This window comes from Mercenaria mercenaria, chromosome 5, assembly GCF_021730395.1.
Source record: "Mercenaria mercenaria strain notata chromosome 5, MADL_Memer_1, whole genome shotgun sequence".
Lineage (NCBI taxonomy): Eukaryota > Metazoa > Mollusca > Bivalvia > Venerida > Veneridae > Mercenaria > Mercenaria mercenaria.
This window is the reverse complement of record NC_069365.1, coordinates 72,532,820-72,551,910: the sequence shown is the minus strand read 5'-3', so window position 1 is coordinate 72,551,910 and position 19,091 is coordinate 72,532,820. Positions and strand designations below refer to the sequence as shown.

The window sequence follows — 19,091 nt, the reverse complement described above, 5'->3', positions numbered from 1 at the left end:
AATAGCCAATCATCCAGTGAAGATAGTGATGTTATCACAGGTAGGTGCAGTATGTCGTATCATATAGTTTCTGTATGCTGTATTGACAAACCCAAACGTCCACTGGAGACTGTGATTTTAGAGTAGGTAGGTGTATGCTGTAACATCTGTATGCAGTATCTTCAAACCACAATAACAGCGACAGGTGATGGTTATGTTTTATTAGCCCACCATCATCAGATGGTGGGCTATTCAAATCACTCTGTGTCCGTGGTCCGACGTCCGTCCTTCCGTTAACAATTTCTCGTTATCGCATCTCCTCAGAAACTACCAGGGGGATTTTGACCAAACTTTGTCAGGATGATGTATTGTTACCCTAGTTGTGTCCCCCTGAAAATCAGACTGGTTCAACAATTCTTTAGTGAGTTATGGCCCTTTGTTTATTTCTATAATTTACATAGATTTATATAGGGAAAAACTTGAAAATCTTCTTGTTCAAAACCACAGAGCCTAGAGCTTTGATATTTGGTATGAAGCATCATCTACTGGTCCTCTACCAAGATGATTCAAAATATTTCCCTGGGGTCTAATATGGCACTGTCCCGGGAGTCACATGGTTTATATAGACTTATATAGGGAAAAACTTTGAAAAACCTCTTATTCAAAAACACAGGGCCTAGGGCTTTGATATTTTGTATGCGACATTATCTAGTGGTCTTCTACTAAGATTGTTCAAATTATTCCCCTAGGGTCAAATATGGCCCCGCCCCGGGGGTCACATTGTTTACATAGACTTATATAGGGAAAAACTTTGGAAATCTTCTTGTCCAAACCACAAAGCCTAGGGCTTTGGCATTTGTAATGTAGCATCATCTAGTGGTTCTCTACCAAGTTTGTTCAAATCAGCCCCTAGGGTCAATTATGGCCCCGCCCCGGGGGTTACATGGTTCATATAGACTTATATAGGGAAAAGCTTTTAAAATCTTCTTGTCAATAACCTACAACATTCAAGTTTGGACCACCTGTATGGTTTTGAGTGGCAAGATGAACCTTGACATGAGTTGACCTTGATTTTGACCTAGTGACCTACTTTCACATTTCTGTAGCTACAGCCTTCAAATTTGGACCACATGCATAGTTTTGTGCACTGAAAAAAACTTTGACCTTGATATTGACCTAGTGACCTACTTTCACATTTTTGAAGGTACAGGCTTCAAATTTGGACCACATGAATAGTTCTGTGTTCCGAAATAAAGTTTGACCTTGATTTTGACCTAGTGACCTACTTTCACATTTCTCAAGCTACAGCCTTCAAATTTGGACCACATGCATAGTTTTGTGTTCCGAAATGAAATTTGACCTTCATTTTGACCTAGTGACCTACTTTCACATTTCTCAAGCTACAGCCTTCAAATTTGGACCACATGCATAATTTTGTGTACCAAAACAAACTTTGACCTTTACATTGACCTAGTGACCTACTTTCACATTATTGAAGGTACAGGCCTCAAATTTGGACCACATGCATAGTTCTGTGTTCCAAAATAAAATTTGACCTTGATTTTGACCTAGTTACCTACTTTCACATTTCTCGAGCTACAGCCATCAAATTTGGACCTCTTGCATAGTTTTGTGTACCGAAATGAACTTTGACCTTAAGATTGACCTAGTGACCTACTTCCACATTTCTGTAGGTACAGGCTTCAAATTTAGACGTACATGCATAGGATTGTGTACCGAAGCAAACTTTGACCTTGACATTGACCTAGTGACCTACTTTCACATTTTTGAATATACAGGCTTTAAATTTGGACCACATGTATAGATTTGTATTCTGAAGTGTAATTTGACCTTGATTTTGACCTACTTTCACATTTCTAAAGCTACAGCCTTCAAATTTGGACCACTTGCATAGTTTTGTGTACCAAAATAAACTTTGACCTTAGATTGACCTAGTGACCTACTTTCAAATTTATCAAACTACAGCCTTCAGACTTGAAGCACCTGCATAGTTTTGTGTACAAAGAACTTTGTCCTTGAAACTGATATATTGACTTACTTTCACATTTCTCAAGCTACAGGTTTCAAATTTTGACTATATGCACAGTGTTTTGTACGGAAATGAAATTTGACCTTGAGCTAGTCAATAAGTCTTAAAATTTGGAATTCTCAAAAATGGCACATTGGTGGGCGCCAAGATCACTCTGTGATCTCTTGTTTGATGTGTAATGTTAGCTTTTACTTATATTTATTTTTCTGTGTTTTGTGAAGATATCTTGAATCACTTCAGTGTTTATGTGATATGACCGGATAAGTTTTTTTACCCCAGCATGGTTCAGCCCTATGACCTATGAAAGGCAACAACTTTAGGCCCTATGCCATTTCAGCCCATGATGTTTAGTCAATGCAATTATTGTACATGTGATTTCTAGAAGAAAATTGCCATAGCCTTTTATTTTTTAATTTAAAAAGTTGTGAACAGATCTTCCTCCAAACTCAGTCTCCCAACTATACTAATCCATAAAATAAAAATAAGCAAACATAGACCGCTTGTGAATATTTATGATTTTACGTTTATATGTTACAGACAGTCTAACAGAATTGAAGGGATCTTCATCCTACAACAGAAAGAAACCATCAGGTCAGGATAGTGTGCCTAAATTCAGTCTTTCAGATGTCTCAGATGATGACTTAAAAAGCCAGGGGTACGTTTCTAAAAATAGAACTTTTCTTACCTTAATTACAGCCATGGCTATATTTCTTGGCTTAATACCTCTCATAGTAACATTTCAAGCTGAAGTTCTAAAAGTTGTCTTTGATTCCTATAATAATGCGTTTAATTATTGAGGAGCTTTTTTTTAAAAACAAATTGCAGTTACGTAGATACAATTGTTGACCTAATTTTGAGGTGCACTAGGTCAATTTTCAAAACTTCTAGAAAAAATGAATATCTGCATTTTATAGGAAGATTTGATCTAACAAAATGGAAGAAAATGTTCATACATTTATAAGAAATTTCTGTTTAATTAATTTCAGAGAGCGTGTAGAGAGGCCCCGTCCTATTACTGTAGATGATCTTGAGGCCCGGCCAGGTTCACCAAGTATAATGGTGGTACAGGCAGATCCATCAAGCGATGGAGGAAACTCACCCAAAGAAACAGGTATGTTATAGACAGTTTTATTTCTATGAAATGCTGGTTACCAACCTGAAATTGGAAAACCTCCACGGATGAGTGGTTTAGGTCTCTGACTTTGAGTCACTTGCCATACACCTTCTTAAGTTTTAAACCTTGCTTTGCCTTAGCTGTAGAATTCTTTCATGTGAGGAAGCAGTCAGACCTGTTGAAGGTCAGTGGTTAGAGGCAGGCGCCAACCCATGCCTGAAATAATGCCAGTAGCAGAAGAAGGGTGTCTTTGTCTACTGTCGAAAGCTGAAATGTTGACATATGAATTGAGATTGTGTTGGCGTGACTTGAAACTAAATGAAAAAAAAAAAGAAATAGCCAGAAATTGATTAAACAAATTTTGTGCATAAACAGTAGAATTGGTTAGAAATTAAGAAATATACTTACCTTGTCATTCAATGGTAACACTATATAGTAGTTATGACATTACATGAGCTAAATTGCATTGTGACACCAAATATAGAGCTTTAATTAAGATTGAAAAGTTATTTATATCACACAGTGCACTGGAAATACTTGAACTATGTTTATTGTAGAGAGATTCTTAGAGGTTAATGTACTTAGAAGTTTATCTAATGGGAATGGAAGTATCTGTCTTTGAAGAGAGGTGTTTGCTTTCTAGAGGTGTCACTTAAGTGTAATTTCTATGTTTTGCAGTGTCAGTGCCTCCAAGTGCAAGTTCTAGCCAACCTGAGGCAAGGGAAGTTACTCATCCTCCTTCCAAATTACCTCCCTTATCACTGGATACAGCCTGGAAGAAACCTGCACTTGATGATGCTTGGAAGACAGGTATGTACATGTACACTTATGGTATGGCAAAGGGGGTTAAATCTGAATTATTTAGTACACCTACCAATATCTGAAGATTAAATTACCTCCCTTTTTCAATACTGTTCGTAATATTAGTAGTGGAAGAGATCAATACTGGAAATTGAGAATGCATAGGCTTGCAGTTGCAAATCAACGGATATGTGTAATACTAATGGATTTGCATTTTCATTAGTCAAAGATGGAAAATATTGTTCTTCTTTATTTCACATCACAAAGGCATAGTTTGGCAAAAGGAAAGTATTGTGACTTGGAATTTATTTTTCTACTATTTGTTAAAATACATCTAAAAGAATTTGCAGTATACAAACATGGCAATAGTAGTTTGCTGTAAATATCTGTTTAGAGTGATTAATAAGTAATGACTTGTTCAACTTGTAGCTTCCCTTTGGAGAGGCGCATTGTTACTGGGGTAGTGACTCAGACTTCTGATCAGGAGGTCATGGCTTCCAATCCCAGTGATTTGGTTAATTGGTCTGGTCTGTACAATTCCTTTCCAAGGTGTGAGTACTGGTAGGAAATCCAGGACAGGCCTCTTTGGCTGAGTGGTCAAGGTCAAGTTCCATGACTTCCAATCACTTGCTCCTTTTCACTACGGGTTTGACACCTTGTTTCGGGTGTAGAACTCTTTCTTCCAACTCGCTTGGCCAAGGTCTATGGTTCTACCAAGGTGCCTGCCTGTGCCAGAAATAAAGTTCAGAGGGGCACCACAAAAAGCTGAAAAGTCACTTTATGACCTATAATTATGTTAGTGTGATGTTAAACCCAGCTAAAAAAAAGAAAAAGAAAAATGAAATCCAGGAACAGGAATTATTTCTTGAATTTAATTTCATGGATTTCAATATTTTAACATATATAGCAAATGGGATTTAATTTGCAGATTTACACAATCCATGAAAATTTGTCCCCCACAAATATAAATGATTTCATAGTATGTCAGAGTACATACACTTGTAGCTTGCATTTTTCTGCGCTTGCAGTAAATTTGAATCTTTTTCACTTTTCAATAGTTTACTCTGACAGTCTGGCCAGTTAGCTGTGTAGGTAGAGCTCACTACTACAAGTTGACAGGTCACATGCTCTGTTCCGGAGGAAGCATATGTTGTCAGTTACAGTTTGATAGAAAACAGTGCATCTAAATTCAGTTGTTCTCTACCTCCCATTAATGTGGGGAAGATGTGAAATAGTTGTGCAAAACAAAATCAGTACTGGTACAGAATCAAGGAAAAGGGTTTAGGTTAATTAGCTGCCATTACATAGTTGAAATACTTTTGGTGTAATCACCAAATCAAACAGGTGCTAGACTGGTTTGAAATAATTTTATCCCTAACAATTTCACAATTGAAGTCTTTGGGAAAATCACAAAGCCTTTATTTAAGGTTTCCCTGGATAAACGACATTTCACTGAATTTTTAGCTCGACTATTCGAAGAATAGTCTAGCTATTCTACTCACCCTGGCGTCGGCGTCGGCGTCGGCGTCGGCGTCACACCTTGGTTAAGTTTTTGCATGCAAGTACATACAGCCATCAATTAAAGGCATACAGCTTTGAAACTTATATTTTCTTTTTCTAGGTCAATTACCAACCTCTCTAGGTCAAGTCCCATAACTCTGACATGTATTTTGAGCAAATTATGCCCCCTTTTGGACTTAGAAAATTTTGGTTAAAGTTTTACATCTCCAAAACTAATGCAGATATTGATTTGAAACTTCACATGTGTCTTCGGGGTTATAAAACTAGTTGATAGCAGCAAGTCCCATAACTCTGACTTTCATTTTGGCCAAATTATGCCCCCTTTTGGACTTAGAAAATTCTGGTTAAAGTTTTGCGTGCAAGTACATACAGCTATTTCTAAAAGGCATATAGATTTGAAACTTACTTTTTCTTTTTCAAGATCAATTACCAACCTCACTGGGTCAAGACCCATAACTCTGACATGTTTTTTTTGAGCAAATTATGCCCCCTTTTAGACTTAGAAAATTTTGGTTAAAGTTTTACATGGAAGTTATTATTTCCAAAACTAATGCAGATATTGATTTGAAACCTCACATGTGTCTTCGGGGTTATAAAACTAGTTGATAGCAGCAAGTCCCATAACTCTGACCTTCATTTTGGCCAAATTATGCCCCCTTTTGGACTTAGCAAATTCTGGTTAAAGTTTTGCGTGCAAGTACATACAGCTATTTCTAAAAGGCATATAGATTTGAAACTTATTTTTCTTTTTCTAGATCAATTACTAACCTCACTGGATCAAGTCCCATAACTCTGGCATGTATTTTGGGCAAATTATGCCCCCTTTTGGACTTTGAAAATTCTGGTTAAAGTTTTACATGCAAGTTTCTATCTCCAAAGCTAATGCAGATATTGAATTGAAACTTCACATGTGCCTTCGGGGTTATAAAACTAGTTGATAGCAGCAAGTCCCATAACTGATATGCATTTTGGTCAAATTATTCCCCCTTTTGAACTTAAAACTCTTTTGATATTTAACCTTTTTGGGTAATATTTTCCTGCTTCTGGGACAATATTTCGAATAGTCGAGCTTGGCTGTCTTATGGACAGCTCTTGTTAGTTTACCAGACAGGCTGAACATCATTAGGATATTTTTATGCCCCCGAAGGGAGGCATATTAGTTTTCAACTGTCCGTCCGTCCGTTCGTTAGTTAGTTCGTTCGTCACAACGTTAACTTTTTGCATGAAGGCACTTTACTCGCGAACCACTGCAACCAGGACCTTCAAACTTCACTTGCTGATAGCACTTATTGAGTACACCACCCCTACTGACTTTGGGGTCACCAGATCAAAGGTCAAGGTCACAGGGGCCAACGTTAACTTTTTGCATGAAGGCACTTTACTTGTAAACCACTGCATCCAGGACCTTCAAACTTCACATGCTGATAGTACTTATTGAGTACACCACCCACCCCTATTGACTTTGGGGTCACCAGGACAAAGGTCAAGGTCACAGGGGCCAACGTTAACTTTTTGCATGTAGGCACTTTACTTGCGAACCTCTGCACCCAGGACCTTCAAATTTCACATGCTGATAGTACTTATTGAGTACACCACCCCTACTGACTTTGGGGTCACCAGGTCAGAGGTCAAGGTCACAGAAGCCAACGTTAACTTTTTGCATGTAGGCACTTTACCTGCAAACATTGCACCCAGGACCTTCAAACTTCACATGCTGATAGTACTTATTGAGTACACCACCCCTACTGACTTTGGGGTCTCCAGGTCAAAGGTCAAGGTCACAGGGGCCAACATTATCTTTTTAGCCCACCATCATCAGATGGTGGGCTATTCAAATCACTCTGCGTCCATGGTCCGACGTCCTTCCGTCCGTCCGTCCGTCCGTCCGTTAACAATTTCTCGTTATCGCAACTCCTCAGAAACTACCAGGGGCATTTTGACCAAACTTTGTCAGAATGATGTATTGGTACTCTAGTTGTGTCCCCCTGAAAATCAGACTTGTTCAACAATTTTTTAGTGAGTTATGGCCCTTTGTTTATTTCTATAATTTACATAGATTTATATAGGGAAAAACTTTGAAAATCTTCTTGTCCAAAACCACAGAGCCTAGAGCTTTGATATTTGGTATGAAGCATCATCTAGTGGTTCTCTACCAAGATGATTCAAATTATTTCCCGGGGTCTAATATGGCCCCGCCCCGGGGGTCACATGGTTTATATAGACTTATATAGGAAAATTTGAAACCTGTCAAAAATAGGCCCTAGGCTTGATATTGATGACATCATCTAGTGCTTTACTAGTTTTTCAAATTACCCTGTCAAATATGGCCGCTGGGTAAGGTTTACTGACCTATTAGGGAAACTTTGATATTCTGCCCAACACAACCTAGGCTTGATATTGTAGTAGCATCATCTAGTGGTTCTCTACAAGTTTGGTCAAATTATCCCCCTAGGGTCAAATATGGCCCCGCCCTGGGGGTCACATGGTTCATATAGACTTATATAGGGAAAAGCTTTAAATCTTCTTGCCCAGAACCTACAATACTAAATTGGGACACTTGTATGTTTTGAGTGCAAGAGAATTTGACATTAGTTGCTGGGTTTTTGACCTAGTGACTCTTTCAAATTTCTAGCACAGCCTTCAAATTTGACCCGTGCATTAGTTTGGAGCACTGAATAACTATTGACTTGATTGACTAGGACTACTTTACATTTTTGAGTACAGCTTCAAATTTGGACCACTGTGATAGTTTGTGTTCCAAATGAAATTTGACCTTGATTTTGACCTAGTGACCTACTTTCGCATTTCTAAGCTACAGCCTTCAAATTTTAAACCACATGCTTAGTTTTGTACACGAAAAAACTTTGACCTTGACATTGACCTAGTGACCTACTTTCACATTGTTTGAAGGTACAGGCTTCAAATTTGGACCACTGCATAGTTTGTGTTCCGAAAAAAATTTGACATTGATTTTGACCTAGTGACCTACTTTCCATTTCTCGAGCTACAGCCTTCAAATTTGGACCACGTGCATTAGTTTTGTGTACCGAAACAAACTTTGACCTTACATTGACCTAGTGACCTACTTTCACATTTTGAAGGTACAGGCTTCAAATTTGGACCACATGCATAGTTCTGTGTTCCGAAATAAAGTTTGCCCTGATTTGACCTAGTGACCTACTTTCACATTTCTCTAGCTACAGCCTTCAAATTTGGACCACTTTGCATAGTTTTTGTACCGAAAATGAAACTTGATCTTAAGATTGACCTAGTGACCTACTTTCAATTTCTGTAGTAGGCTTCAAATTAAGACCACATGCATAGGATTGTGTACCGAAACAAACTTTGACATTGACCTAGTGACCTACTTTCACATTTCTCAAGCTACAGCCTTCAAATTTGGACCACTTGCATAGTTTTTTGTACCAAAATAAACTGTGTTCTTAAGATTGACCTATTGACCTACTTTCAAATTTCTCAAACTACAGCCTTCAAACTTGATGCACATGCATAGTTTTGTGTACAAAGAACTTTGTCCTTGAAATTGATCTAGTGACCTACTTTTACATTTCTCAAGCTACAGCTTTTGAATTTGGACCACATGCACAGTGTTGTGTACGGAAATGAAATTTGACCTTGAGCTAGTCAGTAAGTCTTGAAATTTAGAACATTAAAAAATGGCACATTGGTGGGCGCCAAGATCACTCTGTGATCTCTTGTTGCATAAATGCATCTTTGGGGTCACCAGGTCAAAGGTCATGGTCACAGGGGCCAACGTTAACTTTTTGCATGAAGGCACTTTACTCGCGAACCACTTCACCCAGGACCTTCAAACTTCACATGCTGATAGTACTTACTGAGTACACCAACCTTACTGACTTTGGGGTCACCAGGTCAAAGGTCAAGGTGCTGCGTAGGCATTTGTCACCATAAGTGACAGCTCTTGTTTAAAAATATAATACATGTTCAAAGTGAGATATAAATAAAATAATATTTACATATGTTTTACAGAGGAGCCAACTAAGGAAGAAAAACAAAGAGAACAAGAGATTTGGGAGGAAGAACAGAGGAAGAAGGAAACAGAGAGAAAGAAGAAGGAACAAGAGGCCTGGGAGAGAGAGCAGAGGGAGCTGGAGCAGTTACAGAGTGGACAAATACCAGTAAGAGTTCTAATAGATGATTGATTTCCTCATTTCAATATGCAAAAAAAAAACAGTTAGGAGAACTTAGTTTCATACCCAAGATGATGTGCTTTTTCTTCTTGATGATTCACTTAACATGATATGTTTTATTTGTTTTTATCTGCACTTCTGGTTCACGGGGAAGCTGTCAGTTACGTGCAGGAGAGAGGTAATTATAGATGAAGAATCCAGAAACACTAGTGTGTTTAATTGGCTACCATTTTATAACTGAAATACTGCTAAAAATGGTTTGAAACCAGACCAAGCAAAACAAACAACATAGAAACAAGCCTGAATATAGCTGATTTCAGACCTGGGATTTTTCAGAACTGGTCCCGATTTCTGGCTTTTGACTGCCAGAGTTTCCCTATATAACACTATTGAAAAAGGATGTTTCAGGCTTTAGAATGTAAATTTTCAGGCTTTTGGTTTTTGACTGAATCCCAGGCCTGTGATTTAGGAAACATTGCTGTGTTTACTAGATTTAATACAAAAGTGGAAATGATGTTCACTAAATTTTAATGGTGAATTTTATTACATTTAATTTATTGAAATTTTAGAGTGAAATAAATCTGATATTTTCTTAGTGAAAAATATTAAATATAGAAAATTTGGTTGAAGCCATTGGAAAATATGAAATAAAAAGAAAATTTGTTTGTTTTGCATATAAGATCAAGTACCTTTTGCTTATGAATATAGTAATCTGTCACTGGTTGTAGATGAAGATGAGAATGTCCCGTTAGATTAAGACTGTTTTGGCAGTAACGTGACCCAGTCACATCAAATTTTACATGAACAGTATATAATCAGCGCACAGGTCATTAGTTGTCATTAATAATATAGGACTTATCTGCCACTAGGGTTCTTGGTGGGGGTGGGGGGGGGGCGGTGGGGTTGGCAGCATTTGTAAAATTTGAGGAAAACTTGACAAATGTTCACCACATCTAGACGACGTGCAGAGCACATGTTTCAGATGGCTCGCTTCAAGGTCATGGTCAAACTTAGGGGTCAAAGGTCATACCTACGGGTGTATATTGCTCTGCATGGCGGTGCTCTTGTACATTTATATTCAAATATTTCTGTTTTAATGCAAGTATGGGCAGCCAGAGCCAAAAATATAAAAATCTGTTGTGACCACCAAACGTGATCTGTATCACTTTTGATTGGACCACACTCGAGTTTGTTACTAGCTTCAAATCACATATCCTTTACTGCCTGCTTGGATCATCATGTGAAGAGGTCATCCTCTTTTTTAGAGGGCTTGAACAAAGTTAGTAGTTTTATCCTGCCAGCTTGGGGCCATGATAATACCATTAGAGGCTTACGAGGTCTTCTTTCACCATTAAAATTTGGAAAGTCACCATTTATAATTATACGCCCATCTCTGAAAGAGTGGGGCATATTATGTGAACACCTGTGGTGGGCGGCGGTTGGCGTCCAAAAGCATGCTGCTCTCTAAATCAAACAGTTTTCATCCGATATTCACCAAACTTGCAGACAATGTTTGTTGGCATAATATCTCGGATAAGTTCCGGAACCAGCCAAATCGCCCCAGGCACTCTTGGATTATGGCCCTTGAATTCTCAAAATCTTTTTATGATATGTAACTGAATATTTAGACGGACGTATTTTGTGACAGTCTGCCATTCTTGTTTTTACATGTCATCAGGAATTCCAACTGATCAATAATAGAACTGCATTTTTTTTGTCCCTACCAGTTTTCACCAGGGTAAAATGAAGCAATTTTACAATGAATAAACAATGACATTAGAAATAAATATCTTCATTTTTAGCTTTTTTTAAACCACAAATGTCTATTTAAAGTATGCTACAAACTTCAAGAGCTCATAATTTCATTTAAATATCATATGAATTTACAACTTTGGTTGTAATTTAAAGTTTTAGCTTTGAAACAGGAAGTCTATGATAAAGTCCATGCTAAAGTAATGATTAGCCAAGTGAAATTATTAGCAGCTGGTGATATTGCCTTTGCGACCAGTACCATGTTCAGCCTGCATGTTCGTGCAGTCAGTAAATTTTCAGTGAACACCCGTTTCATAAACATGATGAATGATGGACCAATCCATTTAAGAAATTTAGCAGGGTAAAGCTTAATAGTCAATAAAACTATTCAAATTATATGACAAGAAGCTCATGAGATTTGATTCTGTTTTTTAGGAGATTGGAGCTGGCACTGGAGAGGCAGTTGCTGATGAAAAATCTGAGAAATCTGAAGAAATTGATCCTGTGATGAAAAAGTATATGGAGCTTGTACAGCAACAGAAATCTGCACCAGCCAAACCTGAAAGACAAGAGGTAGGGGGAAAAAACCTGTACAAATAGGCTTTTCCTGAAAAAGATGTTTTCAGTCATTTTTATTTTAATTGAAATCCTGGTTATGAGGTTGGCGAATGGCAGGAATTCGGTAGAAGGGTGACTTGGAAATTTAACAACAGGCTAATACCCTTTTGGTTCAGATCCTATGCATCTGAACTCTGAACCTTGGTTATCTAACATTTAGCCTACTGGCGGCAAGTGATTGTACCTTTGCGACCAGCACACACTAAGATTAGCCTGTACATCCATGTAGGCTGATCGTAGTTTGCACTGTTTGCTATTCATTTAGTAAATTTTTAGTGAACACCCCTTTGAATAATAAATGGTACTGCCCTAATTGAATGATGGACCAGTCCATTTTAGAAATTTAACAGGCTAAAGATAAATAAACATTATATTAAGGTATTGTTGTTGTTGTTTTTTTTTCAGTTTGTTATACTGATATTAAATTCTAAACAATGACAATTTTACATTGTTTATTTATGCTGTTTTGGCAAATGAATTTCAAAAGTCATATTAATCAAAATATAGATATCATTTGTAAAAAGGGTAGTCGGTAGCCTTAAACAAGCCATTAAAACTCTATAGTCAGCAAATTAAATCTTGTGGTTTTAGAGAACCTGTAATTTTTGCATCAAAGTATTAAATAGCTTTATCTCTATTTATTTTGTAGTCTGCCTCACAAGTAGATGATGATATCTCGTTGACAGAAGAGGTTAAAAGGTAATATGAGCCGCGCCATGAGAAAACCAACATAGTGGGTTTGCGACCAGCATGGATCCAGACCAGCCTGCGCATCCACGCAGTATGGTCAGGATCTATGCTGTTCACTTTCAAAGCCTATAGTAATTAGAGAAACTGTTAGCGAACAGCATGGATCCTGACCAGACTGCGCGGATGCGCAGGCTGGTCTGGATCCATGCTGGTCGCAAAGCCACTATGTTGGTTTTCTCATGGCACGGCTCATATCTAAATTCTTCATATCGCATCTGTGTTTTAAATCCAAATCCTATAATCATGTAAGTCTTATCAGATAATTTTCCTGATTTATTGGCTTCATGATTGATTAACGAGTGACTTATTGACTTCATGATTGATTAACAACTAATCTTTGTTTGATTTTGGATCAAAGAAATTTCAAACGTGACTTTTCAAAGTTTTCTTAGATGTGAGAGAAATGTTGCATTGTCCAGCAGGAATTATTTGATACTGTAAGATCATTATAATTTGTGGGTGACTAAAGTTTTGGACATTATTGTTTCATCTGTCCATAAAATTTAACTCAACAAATTGAGTGTTGGGTGGGGGGTCCATGTCTTTCTCCCTGGCTGCGTCATACTATAGAGGTGAAAAATAGTTCTGATAGCTTCCTTGCTTGGCTCTCAGCTTTTAGAGGATAGCTCTGTGACTGGTCAGCCTAGTGTCAGTATAATGTGACTTGGTGGGGTTTCGTGTCATGTATCCATGGTGTGATATTCCAGTTAGGCAGCACTATAAAACTAGGCATTGTGTAGACTGTCATTTATTTGACTAAAAAAATATTGAAAAAGATGCTAAATGCAAACACTCAGACACAAAGCAGTAATTGATTGTTTATTATCTACTGTTTATTATTTATTATTTCAGTGACAATGAAGATGAATCTGCTGATGATTTTAACTGGTGAGCAGAGAGATTTCTACAAACACACAATGATACTTGGAAAAATATACAAACTAACTTATGAACCAAACCTTGAGAAATACACTTTAAATAAGGTCTAATTTATTACCACCTTCATAAAGGAAGTGGATAAGTGTTAAACTATGTTTGATCATTTTTCATCAAAAAAGCTTCAGTAAATCTAGCAGTGTTGGCAATTGCGCACATTTTCTTTTTTTTATCAGTTGACATTTTTGCAACTTTTATCATTTGCAACTGGGCAGTGATATAATGCTATTATATTTATCTAGCAACAATTTCAAGATTATTTAAATTTATGAATGTACTGTTCTCATGATTTTTGCTACCATAAAAAGAAGGAAATCATTTCCAGGGTTTACAGTACGTAAATTACATGTAATCATGTAAAAGCTTAACAGTGGTAAAAGTACAGCAACAGGTGAACAATCCTTGTTTCCAATGTTAGTTTATAAGAGACATGTTGGAAATGAAATTGCTGATTGTAAAAATCTACGTAGAGGATTGGTTAACCTTTTTGTCTTTTACACATCTTTGGGATGAGTTTAATGATGCATCTTTTTTAAGGAGTGGGAACTACTTTCATCTCATTGTATTTTGGCTGTTTTTAGGGATTATTTTTTTGTCAGCAAAAAAACTTTTAACCTTTAGTCTTCTGGTGGCAAGTGATTCTGCCTTTGAATGATGGATCAGTCCTTTTTAAAAATTTAGCTGGGTAAAGGTTAAAAGGCCATACCTCTGGATTATATCAATTCTTTCCAAAATAAGAAAGTGTTAAAAATTTTTTAGTTAGTTATTGTTGTTTAGGAAAAAATGCAAATATAGTTAAGGCCTAAAAAAAGAATTGTTTGTTTCCGGTATCCTGACTTATCCTTAAAATTTGCCGCGACCCAAAAATATTTTTATGGCGGAAAAAAATCGATATTTTTCGCTATTTTTTTAATACTTTTCGCTTTGTGTTGCTCTTTCTTCATTGTAAAAAAAAAAAATTTTCCTGCCTACCCTATTTTTTTTTTTGCCATGTTACCAGAAACAAAAAAATAGTTTTTTTAGGCCTAACCAGCAGGTTCTTTGCAGTACTTGTAACAAGTATTGTGTAGTTTTTTTTAAAGTTTATGGACCAGCTCTGGCATTAGTCACTCAAATGAGTATTAATCATGGTATAACTGGACAGAGCCTTGCATTTTATCATTTTATTCAACTTATTTAATAAATTCAAAATGAAAGATCCTTTTAGTAGCTATACACATATGTTTTAAAATTAAGATGGTCGTCTGGTGGCATGTTCCCTCAAATAAGCTTAGGAAATTCAAACCTTTATCTTAAGTTTACTTTGAGTCAATGATAATCTCTTTCATCATGATTTATCTTGGTGCAAGTAATTATAGATTGAAATGTTAAGGAAATGATAAATAACAAATGTAGAGTGCAGTAATTGAGAATATTGACTAAAACTACATTTTCTTTGAAATCGGGCAATATGTACTCCATTTCACTGTGCGAGGAGTGGACTTATCCCACACTCTATTGATTTAGTGAAAGTTGTATTTACATTGGTCTCTAAATACATTAGAATGTCATTTTGCTTTTGAGCTATGGAATATGCATCAATCACACTTCTAATTATTGTGTTTGTTTGGTTGTTTCCCTCTTAATCACAGGCTTACATCTGGTATTCTATGTGTACTTGCACCTGTTAAAGAAAAAAAAAAAAACAGTTCACTTTATAGTTATGTAAGAATTTTGTTAAAATAAAGTCCGTTATATAGTGAAATTGCCTGAATATAAAGTTCTTATGACAACTGTCAAAGAAAAATAGAAAACTGATTAATATCATGTCAAAAAGCAATTTATATGTTTACTCTATTATTTTAGTCTCGCATTTCTGTGAGGCAGTCGAAGAAGGTTTTAAACTTTCGTATAGTTTGTATATCTTTAAATTCGATAATTCATAAATATTGTAAAGAAGATTCCACAATTGATGTTTATATGGATAAAGTTTTATGCAAAAAGGTTTTAATGCTGTCTTTGCATAAGGGTAAATGAAATCTACACCAGATGGTTCAGTGTGATAGCTTTAACAGTTTCCAAGCATGTTATGGTTTAGGAGAAAAATTGAGCCGCGTCATGAGAAAACCAACATAGTGCATTTGCGACCAGCATGGATACTATTAATCCTGACCAGACTGCGGGTATGCGCAGGCTGTTCTGGATCCATGCTGGTCGCAAATGCATTATGTTGGTTTTCTCATGGCGCGGCTCATGTTTAGCATTCAGGAATGGTCAGAATTTGAAAGTTGCTTTGGTCATGAGAACTTGTGAAAAATATAATTGTCACAGATCTTTTTCAATTAATAGTAATTTCGAAAAGACTATGGATAGCTTTATGTATATCTGTCACTATATAGATATTGTTAATACTTCAGTCAGTGAAAAGCCAGTTTAATTTCACTGTGAGTGCAGCTGCTAATTATATGAATTTTAGCAGAACAATTTGTGTGCTATTTGTATACACATAAAATGTTAGTAGATTGTTTTAATTTAGTATTTTAAGCAAACTGTGATCCATATCTTTATATTATAATTATGTATTGCAAAATGTATATGTTTGTGATACTTGAAATAAATAGTAAATAAAGTGAAAAACAGTTCTTTGTTTATAAGCAGTTGCCTTGACAATATTAATATGGTTTTTGTCGAGCCTGCTTGCGGAAGCAAATGACTATTCAGTGTATGTGCATCCGTGTGTGCGTCTATCCAGATTTGTTTGTCCAGACTGTAACTTTGACATGCTTTTTTTAGCTCACCTGTCACATAGTGACAAGGTGAGCTTTTGTGATCACCCTTCGTGCGTGCGTGCGTGCGTCCGTCAACAATTTCTTGTCTGCACGATAGTGGTTTCATTTATAATTTTATTTTAACCAAACTTGCACACAACTTGTATCACCATAAGATCTTGGTTCCTTTCTTGAACTGGCCAGATCCCATTATGGGTTCCAGAGTTTATGGCCCTGAAAGGGCAAAATCGTACTTTGACCTTGTCTGCACAATAGCAGCTTTTTTTATAATTGATTTTTACCAAACTGGCACACCAATTGTATCACCTAAGATCTTGGTTCCTTTCTTGAATGGCTGATTCCATTATGGGTTCTAGATTATGGCCTGAAAGGGCCAGAATAGCTATTTGACCTTGTCTGCACATAGCAGCTTATTTATAATTTATTTTAACCAAACTTGCACACAACTTGTATCACTATTATGATCTTGGTTCCTTTCTTGTACTGGCAAGTACCGTTAAGGTTCTGGAGTTATGCCACTGAAGGGCCAGAATTAGCTATTTTTGACCTTGTCTGCCATATAGCACTTCATGTATGATTTGAATTTAATCAAACTTGTCACAAAACTTGTGTGCATAGATTTCAGTTCCTATGTTGAACGCCAGTTTCCTTAATGGGTTCTAGACTTATGGCCCCTGAAAGGGCCAAAATGAGCTATTTGACTGTCTGCACAATAGCAGCTTCATTTATGATTTGTTAAACCAAATTGTATCACACAAGTCTTGGTCCTTTTTGAACTGGCCAGATTCCTTCATGGTGTTCCAGATGGTTATGGCCCCTTAAAGGACTCAAAATTGGCTTATTTTGGCTTTCGCGCCATATTAGAGACTTCATTTATGGTTATTGATACAACTTCAAAATATCTCTACAAATATAAATCTTGGATTCCATGACAAATCAATCCAATCGTAGGTTCCAGAGTTATTTTATATCTGATTAACTCCCTGATTGTAATCAAAATGATTTATATCAGTAAGTACTTATAGGACTTATTTGAAATTTCATTATTGTCATTAGTTGGACTGAGCCAATCAGGTAGATAACTATGGACTGATTTTATGTCAAATTACCTCCCATATTTCAAATTAAAAATGGGTTATATCTCCGTAACTAATGAAGATACTGTGTGTAAATTTCATTCATTAGTCAACAGATTTATTTGGCGATCCTTCTTTGTCACTTACAATAATTTTCTTTTTAATTACTTCCCTTTTACGTTACTTAAAATAGCTTTTTTTTAGTAACTTTTTTATTATTGGCCGTGGGAAAAACGACGGACCACTTTTTGTGGTACAACATGGATGGTACCTCAATTTATAGGTGTATTTTGACATATTACCTTTTGTAAGAATTTTTTTCTTTTTGCTTAAATTTCATCTCTTGTTGTTCCTGTCCTTTGGACTTAGATATTTTTTCTGAGGACCTTCTTGTCCTCAAGTGCAATGATAACAGGTGAGCGATATAGGGCCATCATGGCCCTCTTGTTTTTGTTTGTTTTGGGTTTAACGCCGTTTTTCAACAGTATTTCAGTCATGTAACGGCGGGCAGTTAACCTAACCAGTGTTCCCGGATTCTGTACCAGTACAAACCTGTTCTCCGCAAGTAACTGCCAACTTCCCCACATGAGTCAGAGGTGGGGGACTAATGATTTCAGACACAATGTCGTTTATCAAACAGTCACGGAGAACATACGCCCCGCCCGAGGATCGAACTCACGACCCCACGATCCGTAGACCAACGCTCTTACCTACTGAGCTAAGTGGGCGGGCTACTTTGACATACATGAAGCAATCTTGTTTATATTTGGCATGAATGTTAACCTCAGTAATACGGAGTGTCATGCGCAAACCCCAGGTTCCTTTCTCAAAGGTCAAAGTCACAGTTGGAGGTCAAAGGTCATGTCAGATCTTGTACGGCCCGTAACTTTGACCTGCATTGAGAAATCTTTTTTATATTTGGCATGAATGTTTAACTCTGAGACAGACTATCTCAAAGGTCAAGGTCACAGTTAGGGGTCAAAGGGCGGGCTCGACATGTTGCCCGTGGGCATCTAGTTTTATACAATCATGAGATTTATCTCCGGTGTTAAACCGAACTTTAGAGATGAATAATTTTGACCTATAGTTCTCAAACTTCATAGGATGATTACCTGTGGTTGGTAGATGACTTCTTTTGAATACAAAGATCAAGGTCACTGGTATTTTGACTGGAAACGGTTTATGATCGTTAAATAATAATACTTGGGCCTACAATGTTCAAACGGTATAGGGTCAGTAGCCCAGTCACAGTGACCATGGTAGTGACAGAGGTTCTGATAAATAAAAAGGCGGAGAGCACGTAGAACTACAACAGTCAAACTTTATGATGATTGACTATGGTTGTTGGAGTCACATATTTAGTTCATGAGGTCAGAGGTCAAGTTCACAGTGACCATGTAACCGAGAGTGGTGTCTGATAAAACTGGAGAAAACTTGTGACTTTAACAGTCAAACTTCAAATGTTGACTTCCTGTGGTCGCTAGTTGACCGTCATAGTTTTGGGTCATTAAACAAAGGGTAAGGGTCACAGTAACCATGAATCTTAAAACGGGT

The 19,091-nt window shown here is 36.9% G+C and overlaps 1 protein-coding gene across 1 annotated transcript in view; it reads left to right on the top strand.

Annotated features, from left to right (window-relative positions):
* The window catches only part of LOC123557599 (centriole and centriolar satellite protein ofd1-like), a 46,625-nt gene extending 30,316 nt beyond the window's left edge, over positions 1-16,309 (top strand). Inside the window, exons 21-27 of the mRNA XM_053543928.1 lie at positions 2,567-2,684; positions 3,016-3,140; positions 3,822-3,953; positions 9,477-9,625; positions 11,825-11,962; positions 12,657-12,706; positions 13,610-16,309. Coding sequence (XP_053399903.1) covers positions 2,567-2,684; positions 3,016-3,140; positions 3,822-3,953; positions 9,477-9,625; positions 11,825-11,962; positions 12,657-12,706; positions 13,610-13,649 — 752 coding nt within the window. The 3' untranslated portion in view covers positions 13,650-16,309. The remainder of the gene's footprint in view (positions 1-2,566; positions 2,685-3,015; positions 3,141-3,821; positions 3,954-9,476; positions 9,626-11,824; positions 11,963-12,656; positions 12,707-13,609) is intronic.
* The last annotated feature ends 2,782 nt before the right edge of the window (positions 16,310-19,091 follow it).